Source organism: Geotrypetes seraphini, chromosome 7 (genome assembly GCF_902459505.1).
Source record: "Geotrypetes seraphini chromosome 7, aGeoSer1.1, whole genome shotgun sequence".
Lineage (NCBI taxonomy): Eukaryota > Metazoa > Chordata > Amphibia > Gymnophiona > Dermophiidae > Geotrypetes > Geotrypetes seraphini.
Window position 1 is genome coordinate 91,431,462 of NC_047090.1, and position 25,556 is coordinate 91,457,017.

Here is a 25,556-nt window from a genome sequence, read left to right on the forward strand (position 1 = left end):
AAGCACTCATACATTAACTCAGGATTAGCCAGTTAGCACTTGCTAATGCAAACACACTGACTGGTTAAAGCATCCATGACACATACCCCTCTAGAAAATTTTTTTTTTTTAAATAGTTAACATGCACTTAGCACGTGCTAACAGGCAAAATTGCACATACATTAAAATGTGTTTTCATGCATTCAGTTTTTCTTTTTTTAAAAACAATTTATTGAAAAGTTTGAACATACAAATATAAACCAGTACAAACCAAAACAGTTGTCACATGACTCTTTGAAACAAGGCCAACAAAAAAGCAAGAAAAAGTACTAGAAGCTCCCCCACGCCAGGCAGACTTGCACGGTCTGTGTCTGTATATGGCCATTTGGTGGAGGATGGGCTGGGGAGGGCTTCAATGGCTGGGAGGGTGTAGATGGGCTTGAGTAGGTTTTAACGGAGATTTCGGCAGTTGGAACCCAAGCACAGTACCGGGTAGAGCTTTGGATTCTTGCCCAGAAATAGCTAAGAAGAAAAAATTTAAAAAATTTAAATTGAATCAGGTTGGGCAGACTGGATGGACCATTTGGGTCTTTATCTGCCGTCATCTACTATGTTACTATGTTACTATGTCACCCCCTCCCCCCTCCCCCCCAGATACTGGATGCATAGCGAAAAAAAATTGTGCAAAGAAACATTATCAACATCCCCTCTGAGCAGTCCAGTCAATATACGGCTTCTACCACATCAAGAACCTACTCAGTCTATGATGCTTCAATGCAGTCAATTTAGACATACAAAAAACATAGTCCATTTTATTGACCACTTGTGCTTGAGATGGAATCGTATCCTGACGCCTTTCAGCCACCAACACCAGATGTGCAGCTGTAACCACTGTCGCTATAATAATGGAGAACCTAGAGGGGACTCCAGACGGAGTCAAATTCAAAAGGGCACAGCCTAACTCTTTAACCATCTGATAGGAGAGAGAATACCATATCCCAAAAGGGACCCACCTTCGGGCAGGACCACCAAATATGCTCAAAGGTTCCCAGAGCCCCACACCTTCTCCAACAATCATCAGGGATATTAGGATTAATCCTATGAAGTCTTTCAGGTGTATAATACATCGGTACAAAACCTTGTACCCATTTTCCACCATATTACTGGCAATGGATATCTTAAGTAAGGAGCGCAGTATAGACTTCCACTGCACCACAGTAAAGGTTTGACACAATAAGGTCTCCCAATAAGCAAAGTATTGCACCAGCGGGACATCATGTAATATCATCAATCCATAAAGTCTGGAGATACACCCCTTCCCACTAGGTGCCTCCCATACCTTATCCCAGCCAATTTATCCAAAAGAAGATTCAGCATAGCCTTTCGTTTAATAAAATCCACCACCTGATTATATTGTAGGAAGTCCAACCCCTTGAGACCAAATTCCTCCTTCATAAGGGAAGTCAGAACCAAAGCTCCCTTCACAACAAACTGTCCCAAGGTAGCCAACCCCCCTACCTCCTTAAACCGAGGATCAGATTGACCAGGGAAAAAACCCTCAGCCACCCTCATTGGGGTTTGATGAAAATATACCCGTCCCGGGAATAATTTCTCTTGAAAAAACGCCCATAGTCATAGAAGGACCCCCCCAACACCAGTGTAAACCTTTTAGCATTAGCTCGAATCTGTCCCAGGTCAAACCACAGGATGTGTCGAATAGAGACATCCCCCAGAAGCCAAGCATCCATTTATACCCAAGACTTATGAGATTCCTGTTGCCAGGCCAGCAAATAGTGCACCTAGGTAGCAATATAATAATAGTAAAAAATTGGGACCGCCATCCCCCACTGTCTCTCGACTGAAACAATATAGTGCGACTGACTCACGGAGGCCGCCGCCTCCAAATATAAGAGAAAATAGTGTGATGCAAAGACTCATAAAACGTCTTAGGGAGGAAAATCAGCAAGACTGTGAAAAGACAAAGAAATCGGGGTAAAACCATCATTTTAACTACATTCACTCTCCCTAACCATGAGATGAGGAGCAGCTCCCATCTATCCAAGTCCTCCCTCATCTGTTTTAGTAAGATTAGATAATTGGCATTATATAAAGAGGTAAAATCAGCCGTAAGGTATATCCCCAAATATTTTAAAGTATGAGCTGCCCAACGAAAGGGGAAGCGCTGTTGTAAAACTAAACTATCCTGCACATCGATAGTAAGATTAAGTATCTCGGACTTAAACATATTAACTCGAAGCCCAGACACTCTCCCATATTCAGCCAAGGCTGCTTCTATCCCCTGTAAAGATTCCCCTGGATTCCGAAGCGTAAGAAGAATGTCATCCGCAAAAAGGAGTATATTTTGTTCCCTACCTCCTCTGGGTACACCCTTAAGGTGAGGGCATTCCCGCACTCTCTGAGCAAATGGTTCCATGGCCATTGCAAAAAGTAGGGGAGACAACGCACAATCTCTAGCTAGCTCAAATTCCACACAGTATTCCCTATTCACCTTAAGTGTCGCCAGGGGTTTAACATACAAGGATTTAGTCCATGCAATTAATTGACCTGAAATTCCCATGGCTGGCATCGTCTGAAACAAAAATGGCCAGGAAACCCTATCAAAGGACTTCTCGGTGTCAATCCCTGAAATCAGAGCGGGAGCCCTCCAAGCCTGGGCAGAATGAATAATGTGAAACACCTGGCGAATGTTATCAAAGGTTTGCCATCCTTGAATAAAGCCTGCCTGGTCATCTTGCACCAAAACCCCCAAATAATGTTGCAGACAACGTGTCAGAATGCCCGTAAAGATTTTATAATCCGTTCCAAGCAGAGATATGGGGTGATAGGAAGCCCTATCAGCGAGATCTTTTCCAGTCTTTAAAAGAAAAATGACCCCCGCTAACCTCCAAAACCAAGGCAGTTCCCCCCTCCCCTTCAAGCTATTATATAATTCTGTAAGGGGTTTGACCAAAAAAGAGCTAAAACATTTATAAAGGAAGAGATTTAATAGAGAGTAACGTTTCCTCCTCCTCAGTGGATCAGGAAAGCCAATTCGCCTTATCCAAGGATAGACTAGGGAGGGTCACCTGATCCGAATAATCAACAATAGCCCCTTCAGGAGCTGCTTACTCCTTTGTGTATAACTCAGTGTAATATTGGGTAAGGATATCACCTATGTTGCAAGAGGATCTACGGAGGACACCATTAGGACCCTTCAACTAAAGAATGAAATTTTGTAGGCGCTGCTTGCGAACTTTATGCACTAACAGGCACCCTGCCCCATTGCTCGTCTCAAAAGAAGCTTGCTTCAGTATCTCGAGCTTCTGAGAAATAGCCAGCAACTCCAGCTCCTGAATATCACCCTTCACTCGCTGGATCTGAGACAACAACAAAGAACGCCCCTCCTCACGCTTATGTTAAGCCTCCAACTCCATTAACTTAGCCTGTAAGCTCTCTGCCTGCTTGCGGTCCTCCTTCCTATGAAATGCCCCCAAGGATATAATCCATCCCCTCATAACACTTTTCAAACCCTCCTAGAACATCACTGGAGAAATCTCCTCCTTGAGGTTAAACTGTATATATTCTTTAAGATTGTCCGTCAGTTGGGATCCAGTAGAAGCCAAAATTTCTTGCCATGACTAGAACATAAGAATATGAGAATTGCCGCTGCTGGGTCAGACCAGTGGTCCATCGTGTCCAGCAGTCTGCTCACGCAGTGGCCTTTTAGTCAAAGACCAGTGCTCTAAATGAGTCCAGCCTCAACTGCGTACATTCTGGTTTAGTAGGAACTTGTCCAACTTTGTCTTGAATCCCTGGAGGGTATTTTCCCCTATAACAGATGCCGGAAGAGCGTTGCAGTTTTCTACCACTCTCTGGGTGAAGAAGAACTTCCTTACGTTTGTACAGAATCTATCCCCTTTTAACTTTAGAGAGTGCCTTCTTGTTTTCCCTACCTTGGAGAGGGTGAACAACATGTCTTTATCTACTAAGTCTATTCCCTTCAGTATTTTGAATGTTTCGATCATGTCCCCTCTCAGTCTCCTCTTTTCAAGGGAGAAGAGGCCCAGTTTCTCCAATCTCTCACTGTACGGCAACTCCTCTAGCCCCTTAACCATTTTAATCATTCTTCTCTGGACCCTTTCGAGTAGTATTGTGCCCTTCTTCATGTACGGCGACAAGTGCTGGATGCAGTACTCCAGGTGAGGGCGCACCATGGTCTGGTACAGTGGCATGATAACCTTCTCTGATCTGTTTGTGATCCCCTTCTTAATCATTCCTAGCATTCTGTTTGCCCTTTTCGCCGTCACTGCACATTGCACGGATGACTTCATCGACTTATCAATCAGAACTCCCAAGTCTCTTTCCTGGGAGGTCTCTCCAAGTACCGCCCCAGACATCCTGTATTCGTGTATGAGATTTTTGTTACCATGATCACTTTACACTTATCCATACTGGGGAGTGATCAGACCATATCCGGGTTCCATATCCACCTCACCAACCCACAATAAGACCTCCATAGATAGCCCACCAGAAATCAATCCTAGAATATGATTTGTGAACCTCAGAGAAATAGGAATAATCTCTGGCACCGGGATTGCTATGGCGCCAGGGATCTTTTAACCCACATGAGTCTAACTTTTCACTCTCTGCCCTCTCCAATTACGATGATGTGACTTCCTCTTTCGAAAGAAGAAGTCACATCATTGAAATGGGCCGGCCTAGCAAAGGCCCCGAGGCTGTTGATGAAAACCGCAATTAAAAATTAATCCTTGCGGCAGCTCTGTGGCCAAGTTAAAAGCACACTGAGCTGCTGCTGTTGTACCGGGGGTGCGGAGAAGATGCGAAAGGCAGGAGTCCAGGGAGATATGTGGAAAGAGGCAAGACAGGTGGCCGGCGCTTCTCTTCCTCCTCTGTGAGCTGCAACACACTTGGAATCTCAGGAGGCATACTAGTGTGCTACAGCACACAGTTTGCGATACACTGGCCTAAAGTGCCATTTGTATGCACTAGGAGGCAAATTCTATAAATGGTATCCGGATTATAGGTAGTGGTAGGTGTCTTACCGCTATATAATCAGCCAATCGGGACATACACATTTTCTACAAACACCCCCCCCCAAGGCAGGTTACCTACATAGTAGGTGTATGTTGCAGGTACAGGGAGATACGTCAGGACACTTAAGCTTGTCCAAGGCTGGGCATGGGCTCATCCGGAATTGGCCTTGGGTGAGTTTAAGCAGTCTTAGGTGTATTCCTAGGGTCACAATAGACATCTGAAATGGGGGGGGGGGGAGTCTACCAGTTAGGGGGGTGCTGGAGGGTCTATAGGTGGGGGGTTCTGGTGGGGGTGATGTAGCTGGGTGGGGAAAGGTTCCAGAGCGGTGGCAGGAGGGAATGGGCATTCCTCCAACTGGGGGATTTCTTGGTGGGAGGGGGCATCTGCGGTTCCAGCTGGAGGGAGTGGGCATCCTTCTGCTGAAGGATTTGTCAGAGTAGAGGGATTCTGGTGGGATAAAGTGAGCATCCCTCCTTCAGGCTGACTTGGCAGGGGGGTGGGTGTTCCCTTCTGTGGCCATTCAGCTGATTTGGGCAGTGGGATTCCTTTGCCACGATCAGCTGATAGCAAGGGATCAAGAGTGATGCTCTAACTGGCACCTGTGACATGGGCACCGGTGAGAGAATTGGGTAGATTCTGTATAGGACACTGGTGTGCGATTCATAGCTGCTGCAACTGGCATCTTATACAGAATGTCCCCCTAAGTGTGTGGTAATTATTTTTATGTAATTCTCTTTTTGGAGGGATGTCAGGAGCAGAGATCAGGCATTCCTGAGCTATCTACATTACCACACACTAACTGGTTAATGCATGGCCATATAATGAAAAAATGGAAAATAGCCCTTTTTCATTGCCTCAGGAAAAAAAATAGCCTAAGGGTGCAGAGAAGACCTGCTTAAAGGTGGGCTAAGGCCATTTCTTACTACAATTTAGTAAAAATATCCCTAAATAAATTTAGGGCTAAATTCTACATATGGTGCCCAACATATCGGTGCTGAAAAAAGTGTTATACTATAAGCAGTGCCTTCGACCTTGTTGATCATGACCTCCTGCTTAGGTGCCATGATTCCATCGGCATTTCCAGACAGGTACTAAATTGGTTCACGGGTTTCCTAAAAAAACATACATACCAGGTCTCTAGCGAAGGAACCTACTCTCAAGCCACAGGGCTCCCCACTCTCCCCTTCACTTTTCAATATCTACATGGCGTCACTGGGAAATATGCTATCTGATTTAAAACTGAAATCGTACATATACACGGATGATATAACAATTATTATTCCCATAACCTCATTGACCCAAGAGACAGAACAATTTATCTCATTCGTCCTTACCAAGGTAGAACACTGGACTATGCACTCCAAACTAAAACTGAATCCCGAAAAAACCAAGATCTTCTTGGCAAGTCCCAATAACAAGATCGTGAACACCTCCTTGAGACTAAATGGATCAGATTACCCAATTAATCCCACAACCAAAATCCTTGGCGTCACCCTGGACCGAAGCCTGACGTTTGAAGATCACACTAATGCTCAAGTCAAAAAATGCTTTCTCACTCTATGGAAACTTCGCACCATTAAACAATACTTCGATTCCTTTTCCTTTCGACTGCTGGTTCAATCCCTGATCTTAAGTACCTTAGACTACTGCAATATTATATACTTGGGATCTCTCAAGAAAACCATCAAACTACTGAGAGTCATCCAAAATGCTGCAGTCCGTCTCATTTATGGTCTCAAGAAATCAGACCATGTAAGCCCATATTACAAAAAACTACACTGGCTGCCTGTGGAAGCAAGGGTCATTTTTAAGTTTGCTTGCCTTTGCTTCAAAACCATGACAGTTCATCCCCATCCTATCTGTCTCACCAATTCGAATTCCCAGGCACAACTAATACACGCAGTACTTACTTGTTCGCTTTTCTATCCCTAAAGGGCTGCACCTACAAGAGATACCTCGACAGAACACTATCATTCCAAGCAGGCAAATGGAACAAATGTTTAACTAACTTCATCTCAAATGCACTTTCGTACCAAACGTTTAGAAAGTCAATAAAAACTTATCTCTTTGACAAATTTCTCTGACCCCATTCAACCTGATGTATTTCAAAAACAAAACACTTCCAGATAAACCTGACTAAACTTAGCATACCAATGTAATTTCAAAAGTTCTCTGTAAAGTCGCTGTCTGTATACAGTCTCTTCCCTTGTAAACCTCTTAGAACTGTTTGTGGTATGGCGGTATATAAAAATAAAGTTATTATTATTATTATTAAAATAAGGCACGGTGTATCTAATAGCACTTACACTGAGAACCACAACTAAATATAGGTGCATCTATTTTCACCAAAGAAAACATGGTGCAAATGAATGTGCTTAAATGTAGGCTCAGATGCCCTTATTCTATAATTATGCATGTAATGAAAAATGACACTCCCAATTTGCCAATGATCCACCCATTTCTGTGCCCCCATTTTTGACTCATGCGTAAAATTTAGGTGGGGATATCTTGCCTAAATTTGCATGTGTAAAACGTAATTGATTTTAATTAGCACCAATAATTGCATGTTAAAATGCCAATTATCAGCACTAATTGGCTTCTTATTCAATTACCCCTCCTTTACTAACGCATAGCGCGGGTTTTAGCACCGGAAGTGATGGTAACTGCTCCGACGCTTATAGAATTTCTATGGGCTCCTTTTACAAAGGTGCGCTAGTGTTTTAAACGCACGCACCGGATTAGCACGCGCTATAGCATGCGCTAGCCGAAAATCTACCGCCTGCTCAAAAGGAGGCAGTAGCGGCTAGCGTGCGCAGCAATTTAGCGTGCGCTATTATGCACATTAAGACTCTAGCACAACTTTGTAAAAGGATCCCTATGTGTGTCGGAGCAGTTACCGCCATTTCTGGCGCTAAAACCCGCACTCCGCATTACTAAAGGAGGGGGGGTTAAACTGCATGCACAATTTTTAGCACTTTTTATAGAATTGGGGGGTTAGTGTGCACTACATTTTTAAAGTTGCATTAATGAACCAAATGCACATTAACAAATGTATATCCCTGCCAGTTTTATCTCAAAATTGCAAATGTAATATGAGAAAATATTAGATGTTAGGCTTATTATATACTGAAACAGAAGAAAAAAAAGGCTAGCTTGCATGTATGAGGAAATAAAAAATGGTTAAGATTTGAATGAAAAGGTAAAACAAAGAGGAAAAAAAAGTATTGCTGTAAAAATGAAAGAAAATAGTATGACAGTAATAATGCCAGTCCCCTTACCCATTACTTCCTAATCCATGAATTTTGGGCATATCCACAAACTGGTCTCTCCGCTTTCTGCTGCTCATGCACTGCTCACTGTATAGCTTTAAGGACATCTGCTCAACAGCGTCTCTCTTGGCCTCCAAGTAGCAGAGCTGCGCATCAGCCTGGAGTATAAACAAGAGAGGAACAACTTTTTTAATTTACAACAGAATTGAACTGATGACCTTATGGAGCAAGACGTGAAAAGGCTGCAACCTCTATTCAATTATTTCTCCTTTCCTCTTCCAGCGCTCCCTCTGTATAATGTAGTTGAAAAGGAGCAACACACATTAACCAGTGTTTGCATAACAGGCCCTTGAGAGAAAAAAACCCATTAATTGCATTCATATGCACAGTACTAGAAACCAACTCCAAACTGTTGCTTTCCTGTGGTTCTGCTATCGTATGGTTTTAGATTCATTAGGAGTGCATGAACCTGGTCTAGGCTCTGAATGGATCAACCTGGGATAAATTAAGGTTCAGTTTCCATTTCTGCATGGAAATAAAGGGTAACAAATAAAAATAATGTAAGGGAATAACCCTTTTAATTGGACTAAGAGATTCTTTTACTAAACTGCATCTAAAACAGTTTAAAATGGCGTACCGCAGGACACACTCAGGCCCAAAGTTGGGTGCAGATCCAGTTCTATGAGCTATTCTATAAATAGCACCCAACTTGGAGCACTGTGTATAGAGCAGTGTTCTGCTCAGCACTCATTTTTTTGGCTCCATGTACAAACTCTAGTCCAGGTGCATCCAACCTTGGCCCTCTCCAGGTCATGTTTTCAGGATTTCCCAAATTAATATGCATGAGATCTATTTGCATACAATGGAAACAGTGCACACAAATAGATCTCATGCAAATTAATTCGGGAAATCCTGAAAACCCCCTCGAGGACCGACACTGGACAACCCTGCTCAAGTCCATCGCATGTAAATGCAAAGGGGTATTGCTGAACTGCTTCAACTAGTAGCCAACCTGTCGATCAAATCAGGAAAGATTCCAGAGAATTGGAAGGTGGCAAATGTTACGCCGATCTTCAGAAAAGGTTTGAGGGGGGACCCGGGAAACTACAGACTGGTGAGTCTGACCTCGGTACCAGGAAAGATGGTAGAGGCACTAATAAAGGACCGCATCATTGATCACTTTGACGGACACGGGCTGATGAGGACCAGTCAGCACGTTTCAGCAAAGGCAGATCTTGCTTAACGAACTTTCTGCACTTCTTCAAGGCAGTAAACAGGCAGATAGACAAGGCGATCCGGTCGACATTGTATATCTGGATTTTCAGAAGGCGTTCAACAAGGTTCCACATGAACAACTACTTTGGAAAATTGCAAGCCATGGAATCGAGGGAGAAATACTCACATGGATTAAAAACTGGCTGGAGCATAGGAAACAGAGAGTGGGGGTAAATGGACAACACTCAGACTGGAAGAGCGTCACCAGTGGGGTGCCACAGGGCTCGATGCTTGGACTCGTGCTCTTCAACATATTCATAAATGATCTGGACATTGGTACAACGAGTGAGGTGATTAAAATTGCAGATGATACAAAGTTATTCAGAGTAGTGAAGACACAGGGGGATTGCGAAGATCTGAAACGTGACATAATCAGGCTCGAGAAATGGGCATCGACATGGTAGATGAGGTTCAATGTGGATAAGTGTAAAGTGATGCATGTCAGTAACAAAAATCTCATGGACGAATACAGGATGTCCTGGGCGGTATTTGGAGACACCTCCCATGAAAGAGACTTGGGAGTTCTGATCGACAAGTGGATGAAGCCATCCGCGCAATGCGCAGCGGCGGCGAAAAGGGCAAACAGAATGCTAGGAATGATTAAGAAGGTGATCACAAACAGATCGTAGAAGGTTATCATGCCGCTGTACTGTGCCATAGTGCACCCTCACCTGGAGTACTGTATCCAGAACTGGTCTCCATACATGAAGAAGGACACGGTACTACTCTAAAGGGGCCAGAGAAGAGTGACTAAAATGGTTAAGGGGCTGGAGGAGTTGGCATACAGCGTACAGCGAAAGATTAGAGAAACTGGGCCTTTTCTCCCTCGAAAAGAGGAGATTGAGAGGGAACATGATCGAAACATTCAAGATACTGAAAGGGAATAGACTTAGTAGATAAAGACAGGTTGTTCACCCTCTCCAAGGAAGGGAGAATGAGAGAGCACTCTCTAAAGTTGAAAGGGGATAGATTCCGTACGAATGTAAGGAAGTTCTTTTTCACCCAGAGAGTGGTAGAAAACTGGAATGCTCTTCTGGAGTCTGTCGTAGGGGAAAACACCCTCCAGGGATTTAAGATAAAGTACGCAGGTGAAGCTGGGCTCATTTAGAGCACTGGTCTTTGACCTAGGGGCCGCTGCGTGAGCGGACTGCTGGGCACGATGGACCACTGGTCTGATCCAGCAGCGGCAATTCTTATGTTCTTATGTGGGTAGATCATGGGTGGGGCTCCCACTTATGTAAGTTATGGGCTCATGTCCCACATTTAGACACATGCCTGCTATTGACATGGCTGATTATAGATGTGCAGTCACCAATTATAGAATTTGTGCTCAGCATGCTTCATCCAGATTCCCAACTTTGGCATTTAATCTAGAATTGCTCCGATATGTGTAATTGGGCTATCCTGATATACGGTAGATTTCTAAATCACAAGATCCAGAAGTCAAAAGAGCATGTTGAAGAATGAAGTGATTCACGAAGGGGCTGATATAACAGTTTCGAAAATAAACTTTTCTCTGACCCAACTTTTGGATGTCTTGCAGGAAATGTCAAAAGTTGGACTTGGATGCACTATTGAAAATGGCCCTCCACGTGATCACACAGGTGTGTAAAAAGTTTACAGAAAGAGTGTGTCCATATTTTATATATGGCAACTAAAGTTCTGCATGTAAATTTGGCTATGTGGCAAATTGTGCATGCAACTTAATTGTTTATTAAGCCAATTGGAGGGCAATAATTGGTTGCTAAAAAGCAATTATTGACACTAATGGCACTAATTAACTTTCTATGCCCATTCTATAAATTGGTATGCATAAATAATAATGCACAGATCTCAAACGGGAATGTGGCAATGGGAGGGGTATTGACGGGGCACGGGCAGTCCTAAAACGTACACACACTATTATAGAATACGCCCAATCCATGCAGAATTTAGGTGCGATTATTTACACCAGGTTTTAGTTGGCATAAATGGTCGCACCTAAATTTTAGTAGTGGGGCCATATTCCATAAACCACGTCAGCTTTATGTGGGGTTTATAGATTAATGCTGTGTTTTTATTCTGCATTGACTTTTTGGGCGGCATATATAGAATTTAGTTCTCTGTGCACAAGTGTTCCCAGGGTCTTTGTTTAGGGAACAGATAGGTGGAGTTTTATAAAATATATGCATATATGTATATGCAGCAATTCTAAAAAGGTCACCCACATTTGGGCGCTAAAATGCAGGGTGCTAATTGTAAATGCACCTGGGAGCCCAGATTCCAATGTGTAAGTCTACATTTGCAGGACAGCATTTAGGTGCTAACTCTTATGCCATATGAAAGGCAGGTGTAAATGAGAGCCTATAATTTACAGTATTCTGTATGTTACAGGTGTAAGTGTGGGACCCACCCATGCTTATGCCCCTCTTGCAGTTGCATGCTAAGTTTGCAGAATTCCACTGAGCACCCAACCGGCACTCATGGCTAGCAGTCTATAATCTTAGCACGCAAATGGCACTTACATTAGGTACTAAGGCTGCAGAATGAGGGAGACAGAGTATAAGCACAAACCTCTGAAGCAGGCGTACATTTGTGCACTAATGGGGCTGGTGCTGGGAGTCTTCTTAATATAGGCACATAGGCATCTATGTTGCCTTTCTATAATAGGTTTAAAATAGGCAACTTTCTGGACTTTTCACCTAGGTGTTCTAATATAAAATTTAATAAATCATTTGCCTTGTGTGTGTGTGTGTGTGTCGATATTTCATTACCACTTCTTCAGGCTAAAGATGTCGCTGCTTACTAGAATTTGGCAAAGTTGTCATTGCGATAATTAAAAAATAGTCTCGTTGCCTTTTATTCTTATATGCCAGGGACTCATCTACTCTTCACAATTCTCATGTTAAATCAGTGCCTACAAGATCACTCTTTTAAAGATAAGAGGGTCTCATGGAACCCCATTACCATATGGCTATTAGATGCTCAATTTCAACATTCCGTTTCCTAATGCTGTGAAAGCATCTGTCAAGGACTGTTCAAGCAAATGAGATCCCAAGAGGGGGGCGAGATTGAATAAAAGCTGAAGAGTCCCGCTTCGTTTTGGAGTAGCATCTTAATATCTACTTCATACATAGAGCTGAGCCAGAATTCTGGGCCATTTTAGGGAGTCTCAGCAGGTTGAAACATGGCTGTGTTGGCAGACACAAGTTGCAGTCGTGGTTTCATTCCCTGTTAGCTGCTGCACAGAGCAAGCGGAGGCAGGAATTTACAATGTAAGCTAGCTTGTATTTCTGCTCATTTTTGTAAAGATGAACTGAATTTCCTAGGCTTTCCCATGAACATACCCTGGCTGCAAGTTCTGGTAGCACGCTGAAGAGCTGTTACAAATTTTAATGCCATCATCCAAGTTAATTGGCTATCTGCAAGCGTCCCTCAGTCAGTGCAGCTAAAAGGTTGAATGTGGTGATGCAAGAGGCACAGAACCTGTACATCCCCAGATTCAGGAAGGGGTGCAAAAAAAAACCGAAAAAAAAACCCAGCGTGGATAACAACTGCAGTAAAAAAGGCGATAAGTGACAAGAAAGCATCGTTCAAAAAATGGAAAAAGGACCAAACAATGGACAACCAAAAGGAACACAAAGAACACCAAAGGGAGTGTCACCGTGTGGTTAAAAAAGCTAAAAGGGAATATGAGGAGAGACTGGCGGGGGAAACAACAAACTTCAAATCGTTCTTCAGATATGTGAAGGGGAAGCAACCGGCAAGGGAAGAAGTGGGGCCATTGGATGATGGAGACAAAAAAGGAGTGGTAAAAGAGGAAAAAGAGATAGCAGACAGGTTAAATAAATTCTTCACGTCAGTCTTCACGAGGGAGGACACATCCAATATTCCGGAACCGGAGGACATCGTAAATGGGGATCGGGATGAAAAGCTGGTCCAACTAGAGGTAAGCCAAGAGGATGTCCTCAGGCAGATAGACAGACTAAAGAGCGACAAATCACCAGGTCCAGACGGCATTCACCCAAGGGTACTCAAGGAACTAAGGAACGTAATAGCAGAGCCACTTCGCCAAATATGTAACCTATCCTTAAAAACTGGAGAGATCCCGGAGGATTGGAAAATTGCGAATGTCACACCCATCTTCAAGAAGGGTTCAAGGGGGGACCCGGGGAACTACAGGCCGGTGAGCTTGACCTCGGTCCCGGGAAAAATGATGGAAGCACTGATTAAGGACAGTATCTGTGAACACATAGAAAACAATGGACAGCTAAAGTCGAGCCAGCACGGCTTCTGCAAGGGTAGGTCATGCCTCACAAACTTATTGTACTTCTTTGAGGGGGTAAACAGACAGGTGGATAAAGGGGTATCCATTGACATCGTTTACCTTGACTTTCAAAAAGCCTTTGACAAGGTACCGCACGAAAGACTGCTTAAAAAGCTGTGGAGACACGGGGTGCAAGGGGAGGTCCACCGATGGATCAAAAACTGGCTGGCGGACAGGAAACAGAGGGTTGGAGTGAAGGGCCATTACTCGGACTGGCATGGGGTCACGAGCGGAGTTCCGCAGGGGTCGGTGCTGGGACCGCTCCTGTTCAATATATTTATTAATGACCTGGAGGCAGGAACAAATTGCGAAGTTATTAAATTTGCGGATGACACCAAACTCTACCGCAGGGTTGATACCATGGAAGACTGCGAAGATCTGCAAAGGGACCTAACGACGCTAGAAGAATGGGCCAAAAAATGGCAAATGAACTTTAATGTAGGGAAATGCAAGGTCATGCATGTAGGGAAAAAGAACCCGATGTTCAGCTACAAAATGGGAGGATCATTGCTAGGGGTAAGTAACCTTGAAAGAGACCTGGGAGTGATGGTGGACACGTCTTTGAAGGCGTCAGCACAGTGCGCCACAGCCTCAAGAAAAGCAAACAAAATGTTGGGTATCATTAAGAAGGGTATCACGACCAGGACAAAGGAGGTCATCCTGCCACTGTATCGTGCAATGGTGCGACCGCATCTGGAGTACTGTGTCCAATATTGGTCGCCGTACCTCAAAAAGGACATGGCGGTACTTGAGAGAGTCCAGAGAAGAGCAACTAAACTGATAAGAGGTATGGAAAACCTCTCATATACTGACAGACTGAAAAAGCTGGGGCTGTTCTCCCTGGAAAAGCGGAGACTTAGAGGAGACATGATAGAAACCTTCAAGATCCTGAAGGGTATAGAAAAAGTAGACAGGGACAGATTTTTCAGATTACGGGGAACCACAAGTACAAGGGGGCACTCGGAAAAACTAAAAGGAGACAGGTTTAAAACAAATGCCAGAAAGTTCTTTTTCACCCAGAGGGTGGTGGACACATGGAACGCGCTTCCGGAGGCTGTGATAGGCCGGAGCACGTTACAAGGCTTCAAAGAAGGTTTGGATAGGTTCCTAGAGGATAAAGGAATTGAGGGGTACAGATAAGAGTAGCGGTAGGTTATAGGGATAGTCTGGGACCATTGCTTAGGCAATGGGCCTGATGGGCCGCCGCGGGAGCGGACCGCTGGGCGAGATGGACCTCTGGTCTGCCTCAGCGGAGGCAACTTCTTATGTTCTTATGTTCTTATGTTCTTATGATTGAAGGGCTGGTTTAAAGCATACACAAGATGTATGGATGCCAACTGTTTGGAGTTTTATCAGGATTCTACATACATTTCCATACATTTCTAGAAGCCAATATAATGGCTGAAGTGGCTGGAAAATGTCCAGAGTTTAAACCTCTGTCTGCAGCTCTCCAGTCCTCAAAATAACAGTGAGTCTGCCCTGCCTGTTTCCTGTGCTACTAGCAGCACCAGCAAGCAGTGATGTATCTGGCTTGGTAGGCTCCCAGGGCAGAGCACCCTCCTCCAAGCAGTTGAGGGGGAGTACATGGAGTGGTCGAGGGGCTGTGGTCTGCTTGCATGCAGCTGTCGGCTCAGCTGGTCTTCTGCCCTGAGCAGAAAGTTGACATCGGGAGGGGGGAGGGGGGCAGTGGAGCCGACAGCTGCATGCATGTGGACTGCAGCCCCATGGCTGCTCCATGCATCCCCTTACAACCTGCACCTGGGTCGGACCGCACCCACCACCCTGCTCATGGTATGCCACTGTCAGCAAGTCAAACACCTTCTTGATGATGTTCTTAGTTACATGAAGCAATCCTATGCAAGAAAGCTAAGGGAAAATTCCTGTGCAGTACAAGTGAAGCTTCTGTCCCACGTGTCCATGTTGAATCTGGGCTTAGCATGTGAGAAAGTCCTGTGCTAATATGCATTTTAAACATAGATTCTAATCTGGTTTAGTAAAGAGGCCTAAATTTGGTATTTCATTTCTTTTTCTTACTTTTTTTTTAACCCCCACTCTGCTAAATAAGATTTTAAAAATACCTCCTAAACCCTTTTCCATAACTCACAGACCAAACCAAGTGAAGGCTTCTCAGACTCCATTCTAGGAGAAGATTAGTCAATGCTGTTACAGTAGTGGAATATGTAACTAGCCAAGTTGAGTGCAAGGCTATCATGTATGTTGAAATGATATCACTGTCTACTTTGTTGTATGCCCCAGGTACAAAATAAGTTCCTGTCCAAAATTCGTAAACCGTTTCGTAAACACAAACCGCTTCGTAAACAAAATTCGTAAACCGCTTTGTAAACACAAAAAAAAAACGGTATACAAGTCCCATACCCTTTATATGGCACTTATTCATAATAGAACCAACCTCTGGTTGGCTGGTGACATTTTTACTACATATTAGTGGGGCAGGAGTGACTAACAGGCTCATTTTCAAAAAAGATAGGCATCCAAAAGGCAGCATTAAACAGCATTCGGACGTCTTACTAGTCAAAACGTCCAAGTGGGCATTCTCAAAACAGACTTTCTAGACATCTTCTGGTTATTTTGTTTCCAGTGCATCCAAATATTAAGGGAGCATATTAGAGGTGTGTTCTGGATGGGCTTAGGACTTAGACTCACGTCAGACATAATCAAACCTTTAACAAAAGGTTCTGGACTTTTTTTTAGATGTTTGGAGCTAGACCTGTTTTAACAGTGTCTAAATGCTAAAAAGGTGCCCAAACTGACCAGATGTCTACTGGAAGGATTGAGGCATTACCCCCCTTACTCCCCCTGTAGTCACCGACCCCCCTCCCACCACCCAAAGGTGTTTAAAAAACCAGTATATCCGTAACAGTGTATTATGAAAGGGTGCTGAAAAGTTCTCAGCCCAAGCAGCTTCAGATGTAAACACAGACATTTGAACTGAGAGAGCACTAAGGACTACTGCAGTGAATTTCACATTAAAAGTTCCAGGTACAGATGTTATTTTAACTTGCTTCTATTGTACTTACTGTACCTTTATTAAGATGACACCTGCAGCCATAAGGGCTATTGTTGCAGTGTACAGGTGGATATAGTAAGTTTTGGGTGAGTTTTGGAGGATTCACCATAGAATAGAAGCAAGTTAAAGTGACATCTGTACCTGGGACTTTTAATATGACATTTTCTGCAGTAATCTTATTGTGCTGAGGAATGTTCAGCTGTCTGTGACTGTTTGCTAAGAATGCTAGCTGCCCAAAAACTTGCTTTTGTGCATTTTTCATGTGAACATCTTTATATTTGAGAAGGGCCAAAAAAGACAGACGTACTAAGGACCAAAACGTGTACAAAGGTCATTCTGAAAACAAAACAAAGATAGACTTCTTGCTGTTTTGAGAATGGACATTTTCTCTATTGGATTTCTAGATGTCTTTCCCAAAACATCCAAACTCAGACGTTCTGTCAAAAATGTCCTTCCATGGGTCACTCCTGCCTATCAAAGAGGACCTGAACAGTGTGGTATTTTAATTTTGCAAAAACACAAGAAATTTTATTAACAGTTTTCAATGTATAAACCAATCCTCCAATGCGAGGTAAGCCAATATAGCTAGTAAAGCCAGCAAAGAAGACCTATTGTTGGCTTTACCAGCTATATTGGATTACCTTGCTTTGGAGGATTGGTTTATACATTGAAAACTGTGTTATATTCAAAACTGTTTATTAGTCAAAAGCATAGCCAAATAGAACATGTACAACAAATCAGTACAGACCAAAGGTTTTTTTAAAATGGGAAAAAGCCCCTCCCAAACAAGGAACTTGATATGCTGCTTTTCCTGTGTGGTTACAAACAAAGCAGTTTACATATTTTAGACAGGTACTTATTTTGTATCTGGGGCGATAAAGTATTAAGTGATTTACCTAGCGTTACAAGGATCTGCAGTAGGAATTGAACTTAGAATCAGCTCCGATCCCATAGGGAGGAGCGAAGGCAAATCGGCCGAAAGCCGTTGCCCTAGAAGGTGGGGGGGGGGAAGGGGAGGGGGGTAGATAAGCGAGGAATGGGAGGGAGGTCGCCCTTTTCGGCAAGATAAAGTATTAAGTGATTTACCCAGCGTTACAAGGATCTGCAGTAGGAATTGAACTTATAACCTCAGGGTGCAGAGGCAACTGCTCTAACCACTAGGCCACTCCTCCACTGTGAATAGGATTAGGTTTTCTAAATTAAAGCCCTCTTCTCTTTCATATCACACGCTGTTCTTTTGGAATTTTTTATCAATAGATATTAGAAAAAATGGCAATTATTTAGCTTTTAGAAAATCACTTAAAATGATTCATCTTTTTATTTTTTATTGAACGAATGGTTCAGTTCTTTTTTTACTATTTTGTAACCTGCAGAAAAAAACTATCTGGGTATCTGTGGGATATAAGTCCTGTATAATGTAATGTAATATTTTCAAAAAGGCTTTATAGCAGATCATTCTCTAAAATTCTACTGTTGATCTGGACTTTCAATTCTAAATTCCGCATTCTATTTACAATGGCCTTTCACATGTCTTTTGTTGGATATCTTCGCATCCAGAGTGCCTTTTCATCTTAGTTCATTGAACCTATCCCTCTTAATTCTATAAACTTGTATGTTCATTTTTACATTTTTAAGGGGAAATTCTATCAATGGCACTCAAAATTTGGCACTGAAAAGTATCGGCACTTAATGGTATTCTATCACTGGCTTTCCGGGATTCACATCCTCTATAGAATATTGTGTAGCACTGAGATTCATGCTCAATGCTGGGCACGAGGAATTACACCAACTGAAACCAGGTGTAAATCCTAGCATACAAGTTAGGCGCTAATCCCCTGAATTCTATAATACTCTGCACATTTTAAGGGAACAACCCTGGTCTGCCTATGCCCCTCCCATGGTCATGCACAGATCTGTGGGGAAACATGTGCTGTTCTATCAATGGGCTTGTGTGTTTTGGCATGGGGCTGCCATTTTAGCATTGTTTCAGTAGCTTGCATTTGTTAGCATGCTTTCATGACACTGAAAATTCAGTACAGAAGTACTCAGTTGCTTAGGAACGGGGTATGGGGGGTGGTCCGCCCCGGGCATCGTCTTCCTAAGGGCATGGCACTCCTCCTCCTCTCTGACCCCCCTCCCCCGACTATTCGCCTTACCATGTAAGCACACCCCTTGCCTATCCTGTACCTTTTTTACTTCCCCGGCAAGAGGTTGCTGCCTGTCTCGGCATCAGTTTTATCAAGTTTTATAAGGATTTTTATATACCGCCTATCAAGGTTATCTAAGCGGTTTTACAATCAGGTACTCAAGTATTTTCCCTATCTGTCCCGGTGGGCTCACAATCTATCTAACGTATCTGGGGCTATGGAGGATTAAGTGACTTGCCCAGGGTCACAAAGAGCAGCGCGGGGTTTGAACCCACAACCCCAGGGTGCTGAGGCTGTAGCTTCAACCACTGCGCCAAACACTCTCTCTGCTGTCACTTCTGGGACCCGCGCCTAGGAAGTAGCGTCAAAAGGTGAGCCGACACCGATGTGGGCATGCTGCTCACGCCGGAGAACTTAAAAAGGTTTGGGGAAAGGGAAGAGGGCATGCGCGCAATGGGGGGGGGGAGAGGGCAGCAGAGGGGCGCCACCGCCCTGGGCATCACCATTCTTATGCCACTAGAAGTACCGCCTAACATTCGGCACCCTATATAACATTTCTTCCTTAGCGCACACAGTTACACAAGCAAGTTATGGAATAGTGGCCCTTATGTGTATAACTTAATTTTATAATGAGCTGTTCATGAGCAATAATAGTAGTCAATTGATTCTAATTAGCACTAATTAGCAGTTCCACGCATAACTGCCGTTTGTCAGTATTCTACAAAACGTGCGCCCAAAATCCAGAGTTACTGAAACTGAAGGAAAGAAAAGTACAAAGGAAACATTGATATTCCGTATGTTCATCGTACCCCTCTTATTGCAGGAAATTTAAATTTGCTGTTTTAAATAAGAGATATTCTCCAGTGGGTTGTGTACTTTTTTCTGTAGAAATGCCTTCTCTGCAATATTAATGAACACACTGACCTTATTTACACCGCAGTTGTATTACTTTGGAGCCACATAGATACTCAGAATTTCTCACTGGATTGAAGGGGGCACCGTGGGTGCCGTCTTCATGCCAGATGCCTAGTGCGAAGAATCTTGAATCTGTTGCCCTTCATTCTCATCGAATAGATATTCTATTGTATTTACTTATTTATGCAGCCATTTATTTTTGCTACTGCAATGATCAATTTGGTTTCGGAGCTAAAATGCTAAGCATGGAATGAAAAACCAATATAGCGACCTGTTTTCTAACATTTGGTAAACTTCTTACACAATACCTGCAAAACTTAACAAGCAGTTGAGTACAAAGCGCAGCTGGTATACTTGCATGTTGGGAAGGGGATGGGATTTGATATACTGCCTCTCTGTGTTTATAAAGAAAACAGTTTACATATTATATTCTAATTTTGTAAATGGGGCAATGGAAGGTTAAGCGACTTGCCCAGAATCACAAGTGGGTATTGAACCCAGATCCCCAGTCACTGCACTAACCATTAGGCTACTCCTTCACTCAAGTTGCAGGGGTATGTATTTACCATCCAGGGTAGTTACTTTGGGCCTGATTCTCAAAATGGCATCCAGATTGTAGGCAGTGGTAGGTGTCCTATCGCCATCTAATGAACCAATCAGGACGCATGTTTGTTTGTTTTTTAAATCAATGCAGAATGATGCCTACACATACAAAGTTGTCCAGGCATGCTTATGGACACCTAAGGCCAATGTAGGTATGGCTTATGCCAGAAGTAGCCTTAGGCATCCAAAGGCATGACTAGATGCTTTGGTAGGCACAAGTCAGATGCCTTAAATGTAGACCATTAAAACACTGGCCTACAGGATGTGGCACCTACCAGTGATTGATATGTGGTAGGCGCCCATTTTGTAGGCAACTACCGCGTCAGGTGCCATTTCCAGAATCAGGCCCTTACTGCATGATAAATGCATTTACCGTGACCTGCAATGCTAAAACAATTGAGCCCAGACAATCTTCTCAATAATGCTCTCACCCAATCCCCCTGATCAACCTCTCCATACATCCCAACCTTCCCCCAACTACTTGTAACCCCAACCACACCAGCACCTAACGTGAGGTGTTCCCCTTTGTAGTCCTGAGTTTAAAAATGGGGATTGTGACTTCTAGCACTCATCCCACTATCCTCAGGCTCCAAACTGCCGCTTGAGAACTCAAGCAAAGTTCTGGGAATCATCATGGACTCTACACTGTCCTTCAACGATCACCTCAACTCCTTAGTAAAAAAATGCTTTTTCAACCTTCACATGCTAAGAAAAGTCAGATCCTGCTTCAACCAACAACACTTCGCTATCCTCGTTCAGTCCATTATTCTTTCTAGACTGGATTACTGCAACTCCATCTACCTAAGCCTAACAAAGAAAAGTCTTCTCAGACTCCAGCGGATTCAGAATACCGCGGCTAAATTAATTTTCGCAAAAAGCAAATTTGACCACGTCTCCCCGCTTCTATCTAAGCTTCACTGGCTCCCAGTTTTCCTCAGGGTCCACTACAAATGCGCCTGCCTAACCTTCAAGTCTCTACACGGCATCCTTCCTCCCCTGTTTCCACTATCCTGGCTCTCCACAAATCCCAACTCCACCAGATCCTCTCAGAAATTCATACTATCATTCCCCTCCTTAAAAGGCATTTCCCATACAGGTAAACTTGGAACATCCCTCCTCTTCAAGATCACCGTTCTGTGGAATAGCTTATCCGCCCCTCTCCGGAGTACGACCTCCCTCCAACGCTTCAGAAAACATTTGAAAACTTGGCTTTTCTCTAAAATGTAACCACTCCCTCCCTCTCCTCTACACTTAATCCCTTCTGAAGGGTATAGATAGGTATAGACCACTACTCAGGGGATGGGCCTGATGGGCCGCCGCGGGAGCGGACCGCTGGGCAGAATGGACCTATGGTCTGACTCAGCGGAGGCAACTTCTTATGTTCTTATGTTCTTATGTTCTCTCTCCCCTTATTACCAAGATCTTCTTCTTCCCATTGTAACTCCTTTCTTTTGTAATTCCTGTAAACCGTGTCGAGCTCTACTTCTGTGGAGATGATGCGGTATACAAACTTAAGGTTTAGTTTAGTTTAGTTTAGTTTAATCTCATGGTACTACCACTTGGGATCAAGCTGTCAAATAAGGGAATTTCAGAAATGCAGCTAGACCCCACCCAGACCAAAAACACTCGATCAATGGAGGAGTCCACTGGTTCACCTCATTTCATGCCTGATGCTGTACTGTAATAATCTTTCCCCTCAGTTAAGGAATGGATGATAGTGTTCTATTTTTTTATTATTATTGTATTTTTTTATTAGGATTTATTCACCGCTTTTTTGAATAAATTCACTGAAGGTGGTGTGCTGTAAGATCAATAGGACATAGGCAATGAACAATATCAATAGAAAAAATATTCAAATAACAGTAACTATTCCCCTAGATTATATATATTGTGCTTATCTAAGATGTGTGCCCAACTAAATTGGCTAACAAGCCAATTATTACCAATAATTGGGGGCTAACTAATACTAATTGGCACCAATTTGAATGTGATGGGCCAAGCAGTCACTTCCTGTCACTTCACCACCTCCAGGCTCCTATTGTTTTCTTTTTCCCTTCCACGACCTTCTGGATACACTTTACTACTAGGCTCCTCCAAAACCACAGGCTCCTCTGAACTTGCTTCCCCAATTAATCTGGCCACCAAAGATTGCTCCAGTCTCTACCAGTCCCTCTAGTCACCACTGGGTCTTCTTCAACCCTCACTGGACTTTTGGATCTTCTGGTCACTTTCGGTACCATTACCAGTCTCTCCGCTGGTTGCCACTAGTCCCTCTGCAGGTCACTCACCAGCCACGATCAGTCAAGGGTCTATAATTGTTCTGGCTATTTCCCTCTGGGTCTTCTGGGTGCTTCTCATACCATTACCAGTCTCTCCGCTGATTGCCACTGGTTCCTCCAATCCCTCCTCTGATCACTCGCCAGTCATCAACACCCTAGGACCTTGAACTCTTCTGGCTGCTTCTCTCTGGGTCTTCTGGCTACTTCCTCTGGTCCCTCCACCAGTCACTCATCAACAGCCAGGATACCACTGCTACATTGGTCCCCCGCAGACCCTCCTGTCATGGAAACTCTCCTCTCCAGTCACTCCGAGCTCTACTGGACATGGCTGGTCAAAGTTAAGCTTACTGAGGGTTATGCTTTCACCAGAATTCTCCCCCTTTCTCCCAAAGGAGCTTTTGCTTTTCCCAGCTCTTTGTTTTTGAACTCTTGTTCTCAAATCTCCTTTTCACTGGGTGATTAGAGAATTCCCAGGTATCTTTGCAGCATCTATATGCAAATGAGCTCCTTCTTCTAATGCTGAGACTTCCCTCTGCTGGGCAGTGACGGGATATACACTCCGTCACATTGAATTTGCGTGCACATCTTGCTATTCTATAACAAAATGCATCTAAATCCCATAACGTGCAATTCAAAAAGGGAGCATGGCCATGGAAGTTCCATTAGCGGATTAGGGGTGTTTCTAAAAATTGCACACAGTGTTACAGAATACTGGGGATGTGTGCCCAAATTGCATTCCAGGCATTACACCTGGTTTCAGCAGGCATGATTCCTGGCGCCCAACTGGTACTCAGTGATGTTCTATAATGGGTACACGTCTTTCAGTGTCCATTACAGAGTCAAATTGAGCGTCGATTTTTGAGTGTCACTTACTGAATCTAGCCTATTATGGCATAGTTCCAGGCCCCAAACAAAAAACAAAAGGAATTGACCCCAAAATATCCACAAAGAAGAAAATCCAGAGAAAACAAAAAAAAAAAAAAAAAAGAAAAAACTCTGTGGAGTGACGATGTTCCCAAATGGACTTTATTTGAAAGTATCAAAGTTCCAAAGGTACACTAAAATCATCCACATAAAATAATTACATCCACATAAAAGTAAATCATCCTCATAAGAGCCTTAAAGGACCTAGTCCGCTAGAGATACAGGACCCAACACGGTCCGCGTTTCGACAAAAAGTCTTCTTCAGGGGTCCCTGGGGGTCCTATAAAGGTGTGTACGTGGGAAACAATTGTATGGTGAACCGGAAGTGAGACACTGCTTGCATTTGCAATGGAAAGTCTATTTGGGAACATCGTCACTCCACAGAGTTTTTTTTGTTTTTTGGGGGGGTTTTTTTTGGGGGGGGGTTTGTTTTCTATAGTTCCAGGCCCCACCACCTGTATCCTTATTTCAAAAAGAATTATTCAAACCAACGTCTACTCCTGTCAGGCATCTAGGCTTTGAGCTGCATATGCTAAATTAAAAAGAAAATCAATATAAATTTTGATCATCTTGATGAATATTTTCTTACTTTGGCATTTGGGATTTCTCCTTGAAAACTGCTGAATTGAGACATTTTATTTTCTTCTAGTTTTTATGTTTTGCGCTATTGTCAACACCAATTTAACTCCCATCCAGAAAGTTCCTGCAGGACAGGTCTCCTGTGGCAAGCTTGTTGGTTTTTCTTGACAATCATAACGGCAGACCAGTAGGGAGCCATAATCATTTCCCTTTCAAGACCCTTAGCACTCCCCAAATGAATATTTTCATTACTTCTCAGTGTAAGGTAAATGTGTTTTATTTGGACATACTTTAGCATGCTCTGTCTTTGTTCTACGTGGAGCTCCTTTGTACCTAAACTGATTCTCTGCATTAATACTTAAACACACCTCCATGCTTTTTAGCTTTGGCGGTCCAACACTGGAAAATATACAGTAGTTTAAAAACGGGACGTATTATGAGCATGAAATCATAATGCCGAAATGACTTTTTGCTTCTATTTACCTTTGGACTAACATTCAGCCAGTGCAGTAAGCAGTTTTTTCAAATGCTGGCTGCAGCAGTCAAAAAAGTCCTGTTAAATCAGTGCCATATCCAGATACCTCTTCATTCTATAACTAAATTTAAGCCTGTTTTATAGCATATTGCGGTCCACATGGGTAACTGTACACCTACATGCGTAAAGGGCAGTAGCATGACTAAATACTATTCTGTAATCATGCACTTAAATGCACTTTTGAGTTTTGTGTATTTCAATAATATGTACCTTGGACTGATGACATAAACTTGCTTTTATTAATCTCAATGCACTTTACCGGCATATGTACAAGTGATTACCAACATCCAAATCCTTTCTATTCTATAAGATTTCTGTAAAACAGTTTTAATACTCATTTAAGGGGGAAGTTAACAATGTGGGCTAACATTTAGATGGGTTGTTTAACAAGTCATGCTATTGTAGCACAGGGGCTTATTGCATAACATGAGACCTTGAAGAAGGCCTGGTTTACGCAGAAGCGTTAGCAGGGCGTGACAGAGACCTTCCTAGTCCTGATCAGAGAGTCTTATATACATGCAAACACATTTAAAACTTTGAAAAAGTCAGAATAATAAACAGAAGACCAGGAAACCAATATATAGCAAAGGAAAAGGGGATTTCACTTTTTGTGTGAGGTGTTAGGTGGGGCAGGATCATAGAGGAAATCAGGTATAGATATA

General features: G+C 43.2%; 1 protein-coding gene across 1 annotated transcript in view; it reads right to left on the reverse strand.

Annotated features, from left to right (window-relative positions):
• Positions 1 to 25,556, reverse strand: part of AKAP6 (A-kinase anchoring protein 6) — a 629,015-nt gene that overhangs the window by 361,717 nt on the left and 241,742 nt on the right. The window contains exon 7 of the mRNA XM_033953244.1: positions 8,313 to 8,461. Within this exon, the coding sequence (XP_033809135.1) occupies positions 8,313 to 8,461 (149 nt within the window). The remainder of the gene's footprint in view (positions 1 to 8,312; positions 8,462 to 25,556) is intronic.